Source organism: Euleptes europaea, chromosome 3 (genome assembly GCF_029931775.1).
Source record: "Euleptes europaea isolate rEulEur1 chromosome 3, rEulEur1.hap1, whole genome shotgun sequence".
Lineage (NCBI taxonomy): Eukaryota > Metazoa > Chordata > Lepidosauria > Squamata > Sphaerodactylidae > Euleptes > Euleptes europaea.
Genome location: NC_079314.1, coordinates 117,337,504 through 117,355,564, shown reverse-complemented (window position 1 = coordinate 117,355,564; position 18,061 = coordinate 117,337,504). Strand labels below are relative to the sequence as shown.

Sequence of the window (18,061 nt, the reverse complement as noted above, 5' to 3'; positions counted from 1 at the left end):
AGCCCAGGGAGAGAGACAAATGAATTGGAGCTGCTAGCAAAGCATACTCTCCTCATAAGGGAAACCCTGATGAACTTATATGAGAAGCTTGACCAAATAAACATCAAATTAGATGAACTGAAGAATGTAGTGAATGTAGTGAACCCTTCGGCTGAGAAACAACACGAGAAGCAAAGCAGAGTGTGGGCCGGAAGTTTAAGTCCCAGAAGTCTCATAAACAAAAGCATCAACAAACAACTTAAAACGACCTCTGGTATATCAGCGACTGATAACTTCACAGAAGAAGCACGGAGTAGGTGTAGCGACAGCTCTGCAGTGAAAATCTTTCCTCACCTGAACAACATTAAGAAAAATCGCTTTTTACAGGGGAAAAAGGTGGCCCTGTTCATTGGGGATTCTAGAATTAACTACCACAGATGGGATCATCAGAGAGATGTAGTGAAGTCTCTATCCCGATTATTACAATGGGAAAAGGCAAAGGTGGATTTAGAAAGTTTATTTTGGCTTCCTTCTAAGAATTATCACAAAAGACTGGTTCTAACGTTCCGACAAAGTAGAATTCCCTCCCTACTGCTGAATAAGAAGGACTTTTTAAAGAGATACTCTATTTATCCAACCAGAGTGTTTGAAGACCCGACATGTCATCCATTGTGGAACTACTCTCCTCAATTTAACAAACCAAACTGCACAGCAAATGATGCCGGTGATCCCCACAGGAAAACAACACAGCTGAGAGAAAAAGCAAGTGTAAAAGCAAAAGGGAATTTTAAACATGGAAACGAATTATCCCCAGAATCTTGTAAGAGGTCAAGGGTGGCAAGAGCTGTATCAGTGGAATTAAAAGAGAGAAAGAGTATTTTGGTCTCCCCACCAATACTCACTCCACAAAGAAGGGACTCTTTGGGTGTGAGAAGAGACCAAATTGATTTAGTAAAGGACTCCCAGGAATGTCTCAGATCCCCCTCCACCTCCATGCCCTCACTTGAATCCTCATTCAGGTCACAACCAGCATTACCATCACCTTTACCTGAATCTTTGACTATGTCCACTGAAGGAAGCTATGAGAATTCAGACAGAGCCCGGGATGGTGGCATCGCTTCAAGGATTGACGATTTACAGGAGAAAAGTATGTCAGGCATTATGGAGTCAACCTTAGCCCAGATGGTTGCAAGAATTGATAGTGACCTTGATTCCATCATTTTATTTGATATTTACTCTAAAAAAGACCTACTTGAGAATCCAGTTCAGAAATCATGGGCGCAAGAACTCCAAGAGGAAAGTTACGTAACAACTATAGGCCCAAGTCCTGTCAAGGTTCCCTCTAGCGATGAAGCTGGCTGGCAAGTGGAGACTCCCTCCCTCCTGAAGGAGATGCCCTCAGTAATTCCCAATACCATCTCTGAGATTTCTGAGTCGGGAGAGACTGCGGCACCAACTATTTCACCAAGAGGATTTGTGAAGGAGAGAAAAGAGGAGACCTTCAGATGTTCTCAGGCCTCCAATCCAGCAATGTGACTAAAACAGTTTTCTTCCGGAGAGGGTCTGCCAGATGGAATTTTAAATGTACTCTCCTGGAATGTAGCTGGTTGGTTTCGATGCCTCTCTGACAGCTCAGACATCCCTTTCTATCGTAAAAAATATGATATTATCGCATTGCAGGAGACATGGACGGACACTCCACTCTTTCTGAATGGATACCATATATTTAACTTAGCTGCCTCCCGGGGGAAAGGGCCAGGGAGATTGAAGGGAGGGTTGGGTATTATGATCTCTACTGCCATGGATGTTAAATGCCAAGAATTGAGTCCGCTTAAAAAGTTAGCTATGGCTGTACTTATAGAATGGAAAACCTGCGAGATATTGGTTATAAATGTCTATCTCCCTCCAGAGAAGTGTAAAGCAAAAGTAGAGGGCAATTGGCAAGAATTAGAAAGGTATATACTATTCCTGTCCTTAGAACATCCGGAGGCTAGAGTCTTATTAATGGGCGATTTTAATGCCCGGTTGGGGCCAGACGATGCCAGTTTAGAAAAGAAATTTAAAATTCAAATACATGACCCTGAAGTCGAATTATGTTTCTATCCTAAATCAAGAATTTTTAAAGATCAAACATCCAATATAGCGGGTCTCTGTCTGGCCAAACTTGCCCTGAAATTTAGTCTTCATATTCTAAATGGTTCCTGGCCCGATGACCATCCAGGAGAATTTACTTTTGTGGCAGGTTCAAAAGCCAGCACCATCGATTATATTCTTGTCTGTACCCGTCTACTAGGGGGGGTAAAAGAATTTAAAATCCTTCCTTACTTAGAGGGAGATCATCTTCCCCTTTTCTTGCATTTATGTATCCCAGCAAAACATATACATCTTAAGCCAGGGAACCCAGTAAATTTAACTCCTGGCAATCATACCGAGTGCAGGGCCAAATGGTCAACCCAACTTTTTGAGAGGCTTAAAGAATTTTTAGAGAGGCAGGACCACCAATCAATCTGTGAAGCTTTTGTCAACCCCTCACTAGAGCACCCTCCAATGCCTTTATATGAAAATTTGGTTTACAATTTAAGGTCTATCTTATTTTGTCAACCTAAAAATAGTGACAAAAAACCAATAATATCCAAACCGTGGTTTGATAAGGAGTGCCTAGGAGCTAAGAAAGCATTGGAGGCGATATATAGGGTTTTCCTGGAAGCTCCGGAGCCCTTAAAAGAAGATGCATTAAATTCTGTGAGGCTATATAAGAAGAAATACAAGCTCTTAGTTACTCAAAAAAAGAAGGGCTTCGTCAGAGAGCAATGGTCAATATTGATTAAGGCAGCTAAAGATAAGAACTCCACACTTTTCTGGCACATGACCTCGAACCGTTCTAGGTCAGATTATACCCCACTAGATTCTGTTATCTCTCCTAGAACATGGATATCTTATTTTCATAGTTTGTTTAATGACTCTCCCCATGAGACCTTCACTATGGAATTGCCAACAGGGACTCCAGAGTGGCCCCCTGTCACACAGGCTGAAGTTAGAGCTCATATAAGACGACTTAAAAATGGGAAGGCCCCTGGTGAAGATGGAATCCCACCTGAGCTTCTTAAAAAACATGAAGACTGGTGGGCTCCGCTTTTGGCGTCTATGTTTACTTACATAGATTCTACAGGTCATATTCCAAAGGGCTGGGACAATGCGGTGGTGATTCCTTTTTATAAGAAAGGGAATAGGAAGGATCCCAGCAATTATAGACCGATTAGTTTATTAAACATCATTGGGAAGGTCTATGCCAGTCACCTCCTGGAAAAGTTTACAGCGTGGCTTACCCAGGAAATGATAATAACACAGGCCCAGGCAGGGTTTAGAGAAGGGAGAGGTACGATGGAGCATTGTATAATACTACAACATCTTATAGAGAAATACAGCTCTAAAAAAGCAACATCCCTTTATGCCACCTTCGTGGATTTTAAAGCAGCCTTTGACTCAGTTTCCAGGACCCGCCTCTGGACCAAATTAGGAGAATCCTCCATAGACAGGAGACTTCTGTTCCTTATTCAGGCCTTGCACAGGCAGACATTTATTAAAATAAGATGTAATAGGAGCGGGTGTCTAACAGATCCTATTCCTTCAGTTAAAGGTGTTAGACAAGGCTGTTTGCTTGCCCCGTCGCTGTTCTCATTTTATATAAACAACATAGTAGACTTTTTAAGTTCCGAGGATTTGCATCCCCCTAAAATAGCACAGCATAGTATCCCTCTACTTCTCTATGCAGATGACATTGTGATCCTCTCTAGAACCCAGGTTGGCATGAGAAGAGCGTTGAGGAGACTAGCCAATTTTTGTAAATCTGAAGCTCTTCATATAAATTATAAGAAAACCAAAGTGCTCGCCTTTGGGAGCCACAGAAGAAAGTACAATTGGTCGATAGATGGAAATAGCTTAGAGCAGGTCATGTCGTTTAAATATCTAGGTGTAACATTCCAGGCAAATGGCCTCCGAGCAGAACATCATAGACAGGTGGCGTTAACCGCTGAGAGATCCGCCTATAATATATTAAAATTTTTCAGGACGAAAGGAGCTTTTTGCATTCCGGCAGCTTTAAAACTCTTTCAGGCTAAGTCAATTAGCCAAATGCTATATGGCACAATCTTAGGCTCAGCTAAATCCAGTTATACTCCTCTGGAGAAGGTACAATCCAAATTCCTTCGGGCGATCCTACAAGTCCCCCGCCTTGTTTCGAATTCCTGGGTCCGCTTGGAAACAGGCATGTTAAAAATCGAGGCAAAAATTACTCTAGCCTCAATCTCCCTTTGGTTAAAAGCCCATGAGGCATCAGAGGGATTCTTACCACTGCTTAGTTTGGACAATTATAGATCTAGATGGTGGATGCAGTCTGAAAAAAAAATGGAGAGTCTAGGGTTTGCACCACAATTCCTCCTAGAGCAAAAAAAAGATCAAGCAAAGCTCCTGATTAGACAAAGGATCTTTGATATTGAGAGACAAACAGAGCTTATGAGTTCCCCAGCGTACCTGGCCCCTATTAAAACACGCTTTTGTTTAGCGCCAGCCAAATATTTATCTGCTATTGTGCTAAATAACCAAAGGAGAGCATTTACTCTGGCTAGAGGGTCGGCTTTGCCCTCAGCAATTCTGGAGGGGAAGTACAAGAAATTACCAAGTTCCAAGTGGGCATGTCCTTGTGGATCCGGCGAAATGGAAAGCACTAGTCATGTTCTATTTAGATGTACCTTTTATGAGGGAATTCGTAAGAATCTAATTTCACCTCTTATTCACATGATGGAGTCCAGTTCAGAGGAAGAGAAAATTAAATTCCTCTTATGGGAGGGAGACTCTCAGCGATCTTTGCAAGTAGCCAAGTATTGCTCTGTAGCTATTAAAATTCGGTCGGAGAAGGGTATTAGTGATTTTAATTGATTTTAATTGATTTTAATTGATTTTAATCGCTTTTAATCGCTTTATGCCTTGTGAATATCGTGATTATTAACTGTTATAACTTTATCTGTATTTGGTATAGAGAGGTTTTAATTTAATTTAATTATTTAAATTCGTAATCGATTTTAATTGATAAAGTTTGTAGTTTATCTGGCTATTGCCGCAATAATAAAATCAAAAGAGACAAACAGATCCATACAAAGTTTAGCATGAACGGAAGGGGGGGTAAGGTTAGGGTTAGGAAGGCCAACAAAGATGATACCCGGGGCTGCCCTCAACTGTAGGCCTGGCAGAATAGCTTGTGTTTTGCAGGCCCTGCTAAACTCTTTATTGCCTCTTGCTTTTCTGTGTCTCTAACATGCTCTATTTGTTATAGTTCATGAGCTTTGTCTGGAGCAGGTCATTGAGCTATAGGAACCCTTCAGATGTTTGAACAAATGACTTTAAAAAAAAGTATACATGGTAGCTTGGCTTACATTGCCTTCAAGGGCAGGTATAAGATACGGGCTCATTGGGGACTTGGTAGCTTTTACTGATTGAGTTCATGCCCCGAAAATCTTGTTGGTCTTGAAGGTCCTACAGAACTTGAATCTAGCTCTTCTTCTGCAGACCAACATAACTCCCCTCCTGAAACTAGCTTGTATTGAGGTAGATTACAGAATTCAGCTGAGTACAATGCCAGTGGGAATTGCAGAACACTCCATTTAGCTAAATAATTGGGAGCTAGTCGGTATCTAACATAGATCCCGTTTATTTAATTAATAATAGAAATTCTGCATTAACAAAAGTCCGGTGTTGAAATTCTGAACTGTAGGTGTCCTGTTTCCCAGAAACAGTAAAATCACATTTGGGAGTTATTTCTGAGAATATTCATTATTTCTCTTTAGGTGCCTGACTACTACAAAATAATTAAAAAGCCAATGGACTTGTCAACAATCAAGAATAGATTGCAAGTTCGTCACCCATCGTACACAAAACCAGCAGATGTTATAGCTGATTTCCAACTGATCTTCCAAAACTGTGCTGAGTTTAATGAGGTTAGGAAATACTGTTGTGTGTTCATGTATCTATTCTTGTAGGAAAGAACTGGGGTTTTTTTGTCAGGAAACCTTATTTTGGGTGTTGCGGTATGTTCAGAGAGACAGAATTTGTTATATGTAGATTATAATTACTGGGCTCCCTCTTTCATAATGTTTGGCCAGCATCGTGTCAGGGATGTTTGCCAAGGCCATTGGCAACCAAATGCTGAAAATGGTTAGTGGCCTTATGAATGAGGCTGAAACAGGTAGAGCTCAGGGAATACCTTGTTCTACTAAATGTCTGGAAATGCTTAATGAGCATGTTGGTAAATTATTGTCAGTGGTTCTGACTGTTAATTTGTAGAGCCTGTTTGTAATATCCTGGTACTGCAGATGTAAAAACTTGACACCTTGGTTGTGTTGAATTTCCCCAACAGCCTGATTCAGAAGTGGCAGATGCTGGCATGAAACTGGAAGCCTACTTTGAGGAACTTCTGAAGAACATTTATGCTGACAAAATATTCCCTGCTGAGCTCTATTGCCATGCCGATAGAGGTAGTCCAGACCTAACGGACGATTCAGATGAGGACTTTGTACGGCCCCGAAAGAAACGTCACAAAGGAGAAGAGCGACAGTTTTTCAAATGAATTGCTTATTTGTACTGCTAAGGTTTTTTTTTTTTTCAACTTTATATTTATCAGCATCCGTTTTCTGGACAAACTTTTGAGGCGACTTTTATATCTACCAGAGATTCATGCTTCCCTTCTTAGTATAGATCTACTAAGAACTGAAAATTAGAAAATGTTTATAAAATGTATCCTCCTTGGAAGGTCATATCACACCTCTCCAGAATGACTGTTATTAAAATCTTTAAAAGATTTGTTACAAGTTTGAGTTGATTTTAATGGCTTTTGCTGTTTCAAGAAAATGTGGACCCACCAGATATTAATCTACCAAAGGCACGTGACTGGCCATAACTTCAGTTGTGTGTACTTGTGCATAACCATTAACCATTGGGGGGTGGGGGGAGAAAGAACATGATTTGATATTGTCCTACGATATTGACTGGTACTGTGTAATTGTAGTTGCCCCTTGAGAGTTACTTGTACACTAAAGTGGAAGGAAATGAATTAAAATACTATGAAAAGTATTTAAATGTATCTTATTGTGGACACATGAAACAAAATCAAATACCAGTGATTAGTTTCCAACTGCCTAACATTGAGAAACCTTAATTGAGCTTCATAGTGTCTTCTACAAAGAGATATTTCTACCTCATGGTCTCTATGTTGTGCCTGTTTGGTAAACTAGAAGTACAACCTGTTACTTTTCTTGAACTAACAGATTAAACTTTTTGTATTAAACTCGTTTGAGAATTCTTTCATTAGGAACGTGGTGGTTTACCTTATGCAGGAAACAACATTACTATTCTTGGTGACGCTTCTTTTTTCCAGTTCCCGTGTCTCCATTTCATTTGCTAAAATTGAATTTTTTTTAAAAAGGTAGCAACTCACAACTGCACAGAAAAGGTTTCTGTGGTGTCATCGTTGTATAGCTACCCTTTAATACTGCTAATGGGTCGGATCTAGTCGGCTTTATCATTCATTCTCACCCAATTCTGCTTAGGGTTTTTGCCCATGAAGGCACCACAATCCCCAGCACAGTTGTTTTTGGTAGTCATCCTCCCTTTTTCACCAATGGAAAAGTTGGTTGGATCCAACCCATTGTTTTTGGTTAGTGCAGACAAAACATTTTTCCAATGAACACATGAGGCTGCCTTATACTGAATCAGACCCTTGGTCCATCAAAGTCAGTATTGTCTACTCAGACCAGCAGCGGCTTTCCAGGGTCTCAGGCAGAGGTCTTTCACATCACCTACTTGCCTAGTCCCTTTAACGAGATGCCGGGGATTGAACTTGGGACCTTCTGCATGCTAAGAAGATGCTCTGCCACTGAGCCACGGTTCTTCAGAGCAACTGAGAGTCAGTGTGGAGGGGACAGGACAAAATATGGAAATAAGGAAATTGATTCAGAGAAAGGAATGGACGATGCTTAATGTCTTGCCCATAAAACTAAGAACTCAGGTTTTCTCTTCTCTGAGGATCAGAGGGCATCTTATGAGCGGGTGTTTCCGTTCCTATTCTCAGGGATAGGCAGGTGCTTATGATTTTTTCAACTTCCTGTCCAGCACCAGAAATGCCCTCCCAGTTCTATTCCTGCCTCAGAGGGAAGAGCAGCTTCGAAGCGCGCTCCGCTATCTTCGATCCAAAACCTTTTCCTACTAATTACTTGTGCAGTCTTCCCCCCCCCTTCCTCCCTCCTCCATCTTGGTCAGTTTGTCCCATCTGTTCCTCATCGTCTCCGCCTCGTTTGCCTTCCCTCCCGTGCCTTTCCATTTGTTCCCCTCACCCGGAAAATGGCGGCAAGCGAGGAGTTCTCCGGAGAGGAGCTCCTGTCGGGAGACGAGGAGGTGTCCACGGAGCTCTTGCCTTCCCGCCGAAACAAAGTGGCCGGGGCGAGCGACGGGAAAGTGTGGCGGGGGACCGCACCGGAGGCGACCGCGGTGACTCGGCCAAAAAGAAAACTTGCAAAGGCCGCAGAGAAAAATGGCGCAAAACAGTCGCACGCAGACAAGATGGCCGCCGAACCTCCCCGTTCGTCCCTGGAAGGTGACGAGGGTGAGGGGGATCAACCGCTCCGTAATGTCGGCTCCTCAGGCAGCTCTACTACGGACGTCGGAACCGGTACAGTGCACCCTTCCCTTACCAATTTATCGGTGAGGGGGGGAAGTGAACAAGGAATGTTAGAGTTAATGCGCAGGGCGCTGAGGGAGGAATTTGCTCTTCTGGGTGAAATGTCTTCCAGGGGCCCCTCCAGTTCTAGAGCCTCCTCCTCCTCCAGAAGCTCAGTTCACCTAGAGCCTGCAGCCCAGGGTCCCAGCTCTGCCTGGCAATCTAGGGCAGCTAGGAGGTCCCAACCACCCCATCTGGAAAAGGCTACTGCTCAGCATTTTTCCTCCAGGGAAGAGGAGGAAAGAGAGGAAGGGGAATTTTCCCCCCGAAGAGGAGAAAGAAGGGGGGGAGACAACCCAGGAATCTCATGCACTCTTGTTTGCTGGGGAGGATTATCAACATTTTCTATGTAAAGTTATGTCAGCCCTTGATCTTCACGAAGACGAAGACACTGAGGCTATTAAGAGCAAGGCTAAATTTAGGGGCTCAAAAGAGTTCTTTACTCGTTTGCAAACTAAGTCATATTCAGTCCCTTTTCCTGAATATTTTGAGGATTTGGTCAAATCAGAATGGCAGAAGCCTATGTCTAGCAAGCAGGTACCAGCCTCCATTAAAAAGTTATATACCTTGGAGCCCAGAGCCATGACACTCCTGCAGGTTCCCTTAGTGGAAGCCCCTGTGACAGACCTCCAGTCCTCAGGTTTAATCTCAGAGGATGGGGCGGGCAGTATTAAGGATCCTCTGGATAGAAAGATAGATTATGCTGCCAAAAAGGCGCACGAAGCAGCCGCCCTGTCCATCCAGGCATCGGCCACATCTGCGTTGGTAGCTAGAGCCAGCATCATGTGGATCAGAAAAATTATTGACTTGCTACCTCCAGACAATAAAAGGATCTTGGACGGTCTTAAACGTCTTTTAAAGGCCTCTAACTTCATGGCAGACGCTACTCTGGACTCCTTGTCCTTCTCAGCTAGGTCCTTGGCGGCATCCTCTGCGGTATGGAGGGCTGCTTGGATCAGATCCTGGTCGGCCGATTGTGGCTCAAAAGCCATACTTCTGGGGTACCCCTTTGAAGGTGGCAAACTGTTTGGCCCAAAACTTGACGACATCCTTGTGGAAACCAAGGACAAGAAGAAAGCCCTGCCCAAGTACATCAAAAAGGAGGGGAAGCCATCCTTCTCACATTCCTTTCGATCCTTCAGAACATCACATTTCATGGCACGACCCAGACCAGATGGCAGAGGAACCTCTTGGACTTCCGGACGGGGATCCTTCAGAAAGGGATCGAGGTTTGGAAAAGGTGCTTCATTCAGTGGGCAGGGATCTGACAAATCATCGAGATTCGGAGACAAGCAAGGAAAACAATGACTCCAGCTTGGCTCCAGTTGGGGGGGCGACTACATCTCTTCGCAACAGCATGGAACTCCTCCACAACAGACAACTGGACACGTCAGCTGATCTGTCAAGGGTACAAAATAGAATTTCAAATTTTCCCCCCAAATCGTTACCTGGTTTCTCCAGTCTCCCGCAACCAAGAAAAAGCCCGGCGGACTCAAGCGGCAGTTCAACACCTATTGGACATACAAGCCATAGAACACGTTCCAGACTCAGAGAGATGCACCGGGGTCTACTCCTTTTTTACTGTGCCAAAAAGAAATGGAGACTGGAGAGCCAATTTGGATCTGAAATTCCTCAACCGATTTGTTTACAAGAAACAGTTCAGAATGGAAACACTCAGATCCATCGTGGAAGCTCTTTGTCCTCAAGCCTTTCTAACATCCATAGATTTTAAAGAAGCTTACCTGCACATCATGATTCATCCACCTCACCGCAAGTACCTTCAATTCACTCATGGCCAGTTCCATCTACAGTTCAGGGCACTTCCCTTTGGTCTGACGTCAGCTCCGAGGGTCTTCTCCAAAGTCCTGGTCAACCTCGTGGCGATTCTGAGAGAACAGGGGATTCACATTTTCCCCTACCTGGACGACATCCTGGTGAGCGCTCCCTCGGAGTCGTTAGTGAGACACCACACAAAGAAGGTCATTCAAACCCTGACCCAACACGGTTTTGTTGTGAACATGGACAAGAGCCTCACATCGCCTACCCAGTTGATACATCATCTGGGTGCAATCATCGACACGACACAGAACAAGATGTTCCTCCCCAAAGACAAAATCAACACCTTATGTACCCTGGCCAAGACCATCAGATCCTCAAAATCGACGAGACTTTCGACCCTAGTCAGACTCCAGGGTCTCATGGTTGCCTGCATAGACCTGGTCCCATGGACTCGACTACACATGAGAGCACTTCAATGGTTTTTGAAACCCTTTCAGATGCAAATAGTACAGAAAAAGAATCCACGCCTCATGCTCACGGCTCAAGTCAAGAACAGTCTGTTGTGGTGGACCAAGGGGTCCAATCTGTCCCAAGGTCTCCCGTACATCAGGGGCTCATCAGTTCAGTTATTCACCGACGCGAGTCTGCTGGGATGGGGGCTACCCTACATCAACAGGGTCGGTGGAATCAGGCAGAGACCCACATGCACATCAACAGGTTTGAACTGAGGGCAATCCACAAAGCCCTTCTCAAATTCCAACCACTAGTCGAGGGACAACATATTTTGGTGAGAACAGACAACGTCTCCGCCAAGGCTCACCTAAACAGGCAAGGAGGGTCTCGTTCCTTCTCCCTCCACACGGAATCCTTACGCATTCTCAACTGGGCCGAAGCTCACCTCGCCTCCATAAAAGCAGAACACATCCAAGGCGTTCTAAACTCGCAAGCAGATTGGCTGAGCAGGCAGCAGGTGGATGAAGGAGAGTGGTCTCTAAACAGGGATGTCTTTCTTCTCGTCCTCATGAGGTTCGGCAGCCCAACAGTGGACCTTTTCGCCACATCACAAAATCGTCAACTGAGAAGGTTTTTCTCGAAGTTCAAGGACCACGAGGCAGAAGGGGTAGATGCCCTGGAAACCCCTTGGCTGAAGGAAAAGCTCTACGCCTTTCCTCCTCTGCCGATATTGCCCAAGGTCCTCAGGAAAATCAGGAAGGAAAGGGCTCATGTCGTGTTGATCGCCCCACATTGGCCCAGGCGCCCATGGTTCCCTGCATTAAGAGAACTGTCCATCCAACCACCGTGGGAACTACCAGTAACAGGATCTCCTCTACCAAGGACCCATTCTACATCCGGACCCGGTGTGGTTAAAACTGACCGCTTGGGACTTGAGAGGCAACGGATGCTGAATCTGGGTTGTTCCACAGAAGTGGTGTCCACCATGTTGGAGGCCAGAAAATTATCAACTAAGCGCATATATAATTTTACGTGGAAAGCCTTTGTCCGTTGGTGTTGTAGGAAACATCTGGACCCTCTCAGTATCTCCACACCTGATCTACTGAACTTTCTACAGGACGGTGTAAACTTACACCTAAAGGCTTCCACCCTATGTAGACAGGTGGCAGCTATCGCCACAGTAATTACCCATCTTGATGGATATGTCACTTCTCGACATCCGCATATTGTTACATTCCTAAAAGGAGTTACTTACCTGTCTCCCCCAACCCTGCACAGATTCCCTACATGGCACCTAAATGTGGTACTGAAGGCCCTGACTAAGCCTCCATTTGAGCTGTTAAAGGAGGTGCCATTATCTTTTCTGCGCATGAAGGTTCTGTTTCTGGTTGCAATTACTTCAGCCAGAAGAGTCTCAGAATTAAGGGCGCTATCTTCTAGAGACAGCCTCTGTATATTCCACGCAGACAAAGTTGTTCTTCGGCCAGATCCAACCTTTATTCCGAAGGTAAACACTAGCTACCACAAGCAGCAAGAGTTGGTGTTGCCTTCTTTCTGTCCGAAACCAAATCACCCCAAAGAGAAAGACTGGCACAATTTGGATGTGCGTAGAGCACTTCGGGTTTATTTAAAACGCACCAAAGCATTCAGATGATCGGAGTCTCTCTTCATTTCTATATCTCCTCCAAATAAAGGTCTTACGATGTCAACTACTTCAATAAGCAGATGTATCAAGCAATGTATACAACTGTTATCAACATGCCCGCGTTCCCTGTCCGCAGGGGATAACTGCACACTCGACGCATAGTGCGGCCACCTCAGCAGCGTTTGACATGCAAGCTTCCGTAGAGGAGATATGCAAAGCTGCCACATGGACGAGCCCATCCACCTTCGTACGTCATTACAGGATCGACACTTATGCGTCTGCAGATGCATACTTCGGAAGAAGAGTTCTGCAGCAGGTGGCGAATGATGCTTGACCCCACCCAGGAGTGACAACTATTAAACATCCTGCTCATAAGATGTCCTCTGATCCTCAGAGAAGAGAACGGAGCCTTGGCTTACCTGTGAGGGCTCCTTCTTCTCTGAGGAAAGAGGACATCTTGCCCACCCAGGGCGAAGACAGAGCGCCAGTCAAGCACCAAGATAAACAAATTGCCGGAAATACTCACCTCTGCAGCCATTTTCTACTTCCTGATGTTCCTATCCCAAGTCTTAAATGTTTTATGTTGATACTGGTTATGCAATAGTTAAGCAATTTAATATTGGCATTAGGTTTAACGCCTTGTTCCCTGGTTATTCCTTGTATTGCATGCTACATGTTATTTGTTATATGTTTTTCTGTCCTGTCAGCTTTACTTTGGAAGTCCTCGAACTGGGAGGGCATTTCCGGTGAGGGACAGGAAGTTGAAAAAATCATAAGAACCTGCCTATCCCTGAGACTAGGAACGGAAACACCCGCTCATAAGATGTCCTCTTCCCTCAGAGAAGAAGGAGCCCTCACAGGTAAGCCAAGGCTCCATTCAAGTGTGTGTGCCACTCCTGAGGAGATGAAAGAAGCCAGCAAAGGTGGCGAAAAGGCATTTCCCAGAAGAAAATGCTTGGATGCTCTGCTCTGCCTAGGTACTTGCCCTCCCCTCAAGTAGTGGTGGTGGGGGAAAGCATCAAGTCACAGCTGATTTACGGCGACCCCGTAGGGTTTCCAAGGCAAGAGACATTCGGAGGTGGTTTGCCGTTGCCTGCCTCCGCATGGGCTGAGAGTCCTGAGAGAACTGGTTGGCCCAAGGTCACCCAGCAGGCTTCATGTGCAGGAGTGGGGAATCGAACCCATTAGAACAGGGGCGTCGAACTCAATTATTCCGAGGGCCGGATATGACATAAATGTCACTTGATTGGGCTGGGCCATGCCTCGCCAGCCCAGATCGAGAGTGAGGAGGGGCTGCCTTGTGGGCTGGATAAGAGCTCTCGAGGGGCCAGATACGACCCCTGGACCTTATATTTGACACCCCTGCTTTAACCATTACACCATCAGGTGTCTGCGCTCATGGAAACATTGATCTAGATCAGGGGTGTTGAACTCATTTGTTATGAGGGCTGGATATGATATAAATGTCACTTGGTTGGCCCAGGCCATGCCTCGCCAGCCCAGATTGAGGGAGAGGGCTGCCTCTGCTGGCTCGTGGGCTGGATAAGAGCTCTCAAGGGGCCAGACACCCCTGCATTAGAGTCCGCCACTTACTCCACCATGCTGGCTCCCTCAACTAGTAAAGGTAAAGGTCCCCTGTGAAAGCACCAGGTCATTCCTGGAGGAAAGGGGTATTCATGGCTATTAGTTAAAATGGATACCAGTCATGCTGCATACCTATTCTCTCTAGTATCAGAGGAGCATGCCTATTATATTAGGTGCTGTGGAACACAGGCAGGATGGTGCTGCTGCAGTCGTCTTGTTTGTGGCTTCCTAGAGGCACCTGGTTGGCCATTGTGTGAACAGACTGCTGGACTTGATGGGCCTTGGGTCTGATCCAGCAGGGCCGTTCTTATGTTATGTTCTGACCCATGGGGTGACGTCACATCCCGACGTTTACTAGACAGACTTTGTTTACGGGGTGGTTTGCCAGTGCCTTCCCCAGTCATCTTCCCTCAACTAGTAGGGTTATTATGTAAATTAACCAGAGTTGTACACTTGCCTCATTTGCATAATTTACTCAAATCACAGCATTCAGCTTTTCCATTCACAGAATTCTTCATATACATCCAGCCTGAACTGTGTGCTGCTTTTTCTGCATTTACAGGAATACCAGAAAACACCCCCGAACACCCAAGCGCTGCAAACGTGAAGAGGGCAATTTGCAAGCACTGGGGCCTCTATTCATGCGAGAACAGCAACATTTCAGTCTTTTCATAATAACAAGCTTGCAAGATTATACAACTGGTCAGGTCATCAAACAGGATTAAGGATTTCCCATCAAAAAGGCACTCTTTGTTCAGATTGGCATCCGCGGACATTCTCTGCTGGCACAATCCCCCTTTAGTTTCGGAGAGCTGCATGTTGAAATAATCTTGTTTGAAGTGTTACCAGTTACTCAACATCTACCTCACTGTCTTTTCATATGTAAGTTGCCCCGTTGTATCGGCCCACTGCTTCCTCTCACTCTCAGGGTTGCTCTACCCATGATGGATTTCCTACTCCCAAGTCCCTCCAGGGCAGGAAAACAAAAGAAACTTTAATCATACTAGGTGATCGGCTGTGTGGGTTCACGGCAAGTTTACAGCAGGGGAAAAACAGTGCGTATGGTTATGAAACATGAAGGTGCCTTCCAGGTAGGAAAGCTGTAGCTCACGTTACAGAGCAGAACTAGATGTTATCTTGGCAAACACACCTTTCCAAGCCTGTAGATAAAGCCATTACAAAGGTGAAAGACACTGACAGTAGGAGACAGAGGAACAAGGGTTGATCCCTCCCATACCAGTTGACTTTCCCTTTACTTCCAGTCCATCTGGGGAGAAAAAAATCACTTAAAATAGCCAGGGGGGGAAGGATTGAACACATGAAACTGCCTTCTACTGAATCATACCCTTGGTCCATCCAAGTCAGTATTGTCTACTCAAGACAGGCAGCAGCTCTCCAGGGTCTCAGGCAGAGGTCTTTCACATCACCTACTTGCCTAGTCCCTTTCACTGGAGATGCCGGGAATTGAACCTGGGACCTTCTGCATGCCAAGCAGACACTCTACCATTGAGCCACAGCCCTTCAGTTGTAATCCCAGGAGATTTCCAGCCACCACATGGAGGCTGGCAATCCTACTGTGAAGTAGAGGTGACTGGCCCGAAGTTTCATGGTAGTGTGTGGATTCTTAGCTGGTTCTTCCAGGTCCTAGTCTGACACTCTAACCATTTCTCCTTTCAGGGTAGATATGTAAAGGCCTTTTCGTACATGGGAAGCAGGGTGGTATAGTCCAGTGGTTCCCAAAGTGGGCGGTACCATCCTCTGGGGGGCAGTGGGATTACCTGGAGGGGCACTAAGAGGCAAGGGGGCAGCAGGGGGCGCCAGAGGTGGGCCCCTTCAACTATATTGTTCACTAATTTACGATGGATCAAGCTATGTCACCATGCCAGCAAATTTGGTGGAAACTATCAGAATTTTTTCCCCAGACTTTGAAGGCCTGAAAAGTTTGGGAACCACTGGTATAGTCTCTTTTCCTGTCCAGTTATATTCAGAGAGTAGGCAGAGCGGAGCGGCTCAGAATGATGAATCAGGAAGCCTTTGTTTCAAATGTGCTAGCAGGTCAGAGTTGTTTTGTAAATGCAGTTTTCTACTGCTGATAGGACAGGACACCTGGCCGCAGAAGTCTCTGGACTGGGCCCTGTTTGTTTGGTGACTGTCCTTAGGAAAGAAACAGCACTGTGGTTTTAATTATATTATTAATGGAGACTTTTTTTAAAAAAATAGCATATTTGCATAATAATATAATCTTCTTAAAAGAACAACATCAATAACAATAGGATAAAAGATGCCAAAAACTACAAAAGACAACTGGAAACAGATATGAAACACCGAGCAATATGTAAACAAGAGCATAAAAGCATTAAAAATATGAGGCCAGGATGTGAGCATCAACAATATAAGATATTTGAAAGCCAAAACATTTAGAGGCAGTGCCAAGAAGCTTAGCCAAAGATGAATTCTGTAAAACGTAACAACAGCACAACAGGACAAATCATAAGGCCTTAAACTGGCATTGGAAACTTAACACGTTCAGCACTCGCTGAATAACTCTGGGAAGTCTAGAGCAGAACAATTCATGGCTGGCTTCTCTTATTGTGCTACTTTGGGGGTATTCTGTCAACTCCACCCAATAGCCAGATCAGGTAGCGATCGAGGGGTATCCTAAATCAAACTTAAAACTAAGGCCGTTGATGCTTGGTAATTAGCAGCAAGTTTAGGGTTGCCAGGTCCCTCTTTGCTACTGCCGGGAGGTTTTATGGGCGGAGCCTAAGGAGGGTGGGGTTTGGGGAGGGGAGGGGCTTCAGTGCCATAGAATCCAACTGCCAAAGCAGCCATTTTCTCCAGGTGATCAGATCTCTATTGGCAGGAGATTAGTTGTAATAGCAGGAGATCTCCAGCTAATACCTGGAGGTTGGCAACTCTAAGCGCTTTCCAGGCTGACGTGCCCTGCATATTTTTTTTATTTCTTCACGCTGAACCGTCATTCCAGAAGTCACTGCGAAGCCAGTGCATACCTGCTTCGCATTTCTTAAGAGCCCTTTTAATGCGACCTTTTGTATTTGCTCCACCCCCACATCGAAGCATTCAATGAAGGAAGCATACAGAATCCCAGCCTAGGCTTAGCTATGCAAATGACTATTGCTAATGACTATGCAAATGAAGGAACGAAGGAGCAGGTGAGTGGGGGGTGAAATTTGTTTGACTTTCTCCTCTTGCATCGGGACTGTGAATAGTCATTTTAAAGGTCGGATTTTTAAAAATTAGCATTGAGCGAGGAGCAGAATAGACCCTACATAAATGGCCCAAGAGATGTGTGCCTTTTCCAGTTGTGCTGTTTGCCCTTTAGAACTGGATTGTTGAAAAATAACCATTACTTATGAACATTATTTATTTATCGTATTTCTTTACCACCTTTCTACAAAGGATTCGAGGCAGCATTAATTAAAGGACCTCCAATTCCCATATGAACTTGCTCACGGGCAGCCCAATCCAAAGGGGGTGTGTAGACAGGTGACGGTCAGGAACGGCGCAACCGCACCACCTCCTCTAAGAAACTTCCTGGCTAGTAAAAACAGGAATTAAAACTGTTGTGCCTAGAAAACGCTATCCAAATAGGTCAGATCAAAGATAGCGCACTGGAGATCAGAAATTATTTTAACAGCTTACTATTTAATGGTACCAAGTTTAAACAGTACAAGCCGGGATCAAAATCTCTCCAGCCGAAACACAGAGTCAGACTGCAGAAAAGAATCACCTTGCTGTTTTGAAATTGCTCAGTTATATACACTTCTAACAATATACTTTTCTTTTGAATCACCCCACAAGCCGTCACCCCACAAGCCGTCATTCTTAAAACAGTC

General features: G+C 44.9%; 1 protein-coding gene across 1 annotated transcript in view; it reads left to right on the top strand.

The window, feature by feature from the left end:
* Nucleotides 1–6,598, top strand: part of LOC130474928 (transcription intermediary factor 1-alpha-like) — a 36,502-nt gene extending 29,904 nt beyond the window's left edge. Inside the window, exons 18-19 of the mRNA XM_056846620.1 lie at nt 5,820–5,969; nt 6,389–6,598. Coding sequence (XP_056702598.1) covers nt 5,820–5,969; nt 6,389–6,598 — 360 coding nt within the window. The remainder of the gene's footprint in view (nt 1–5,819; nt 5,970–6,388) is intronic.
* Nucleotides 6,599–18,061: the final 11,463 nt, after the last annotated feature.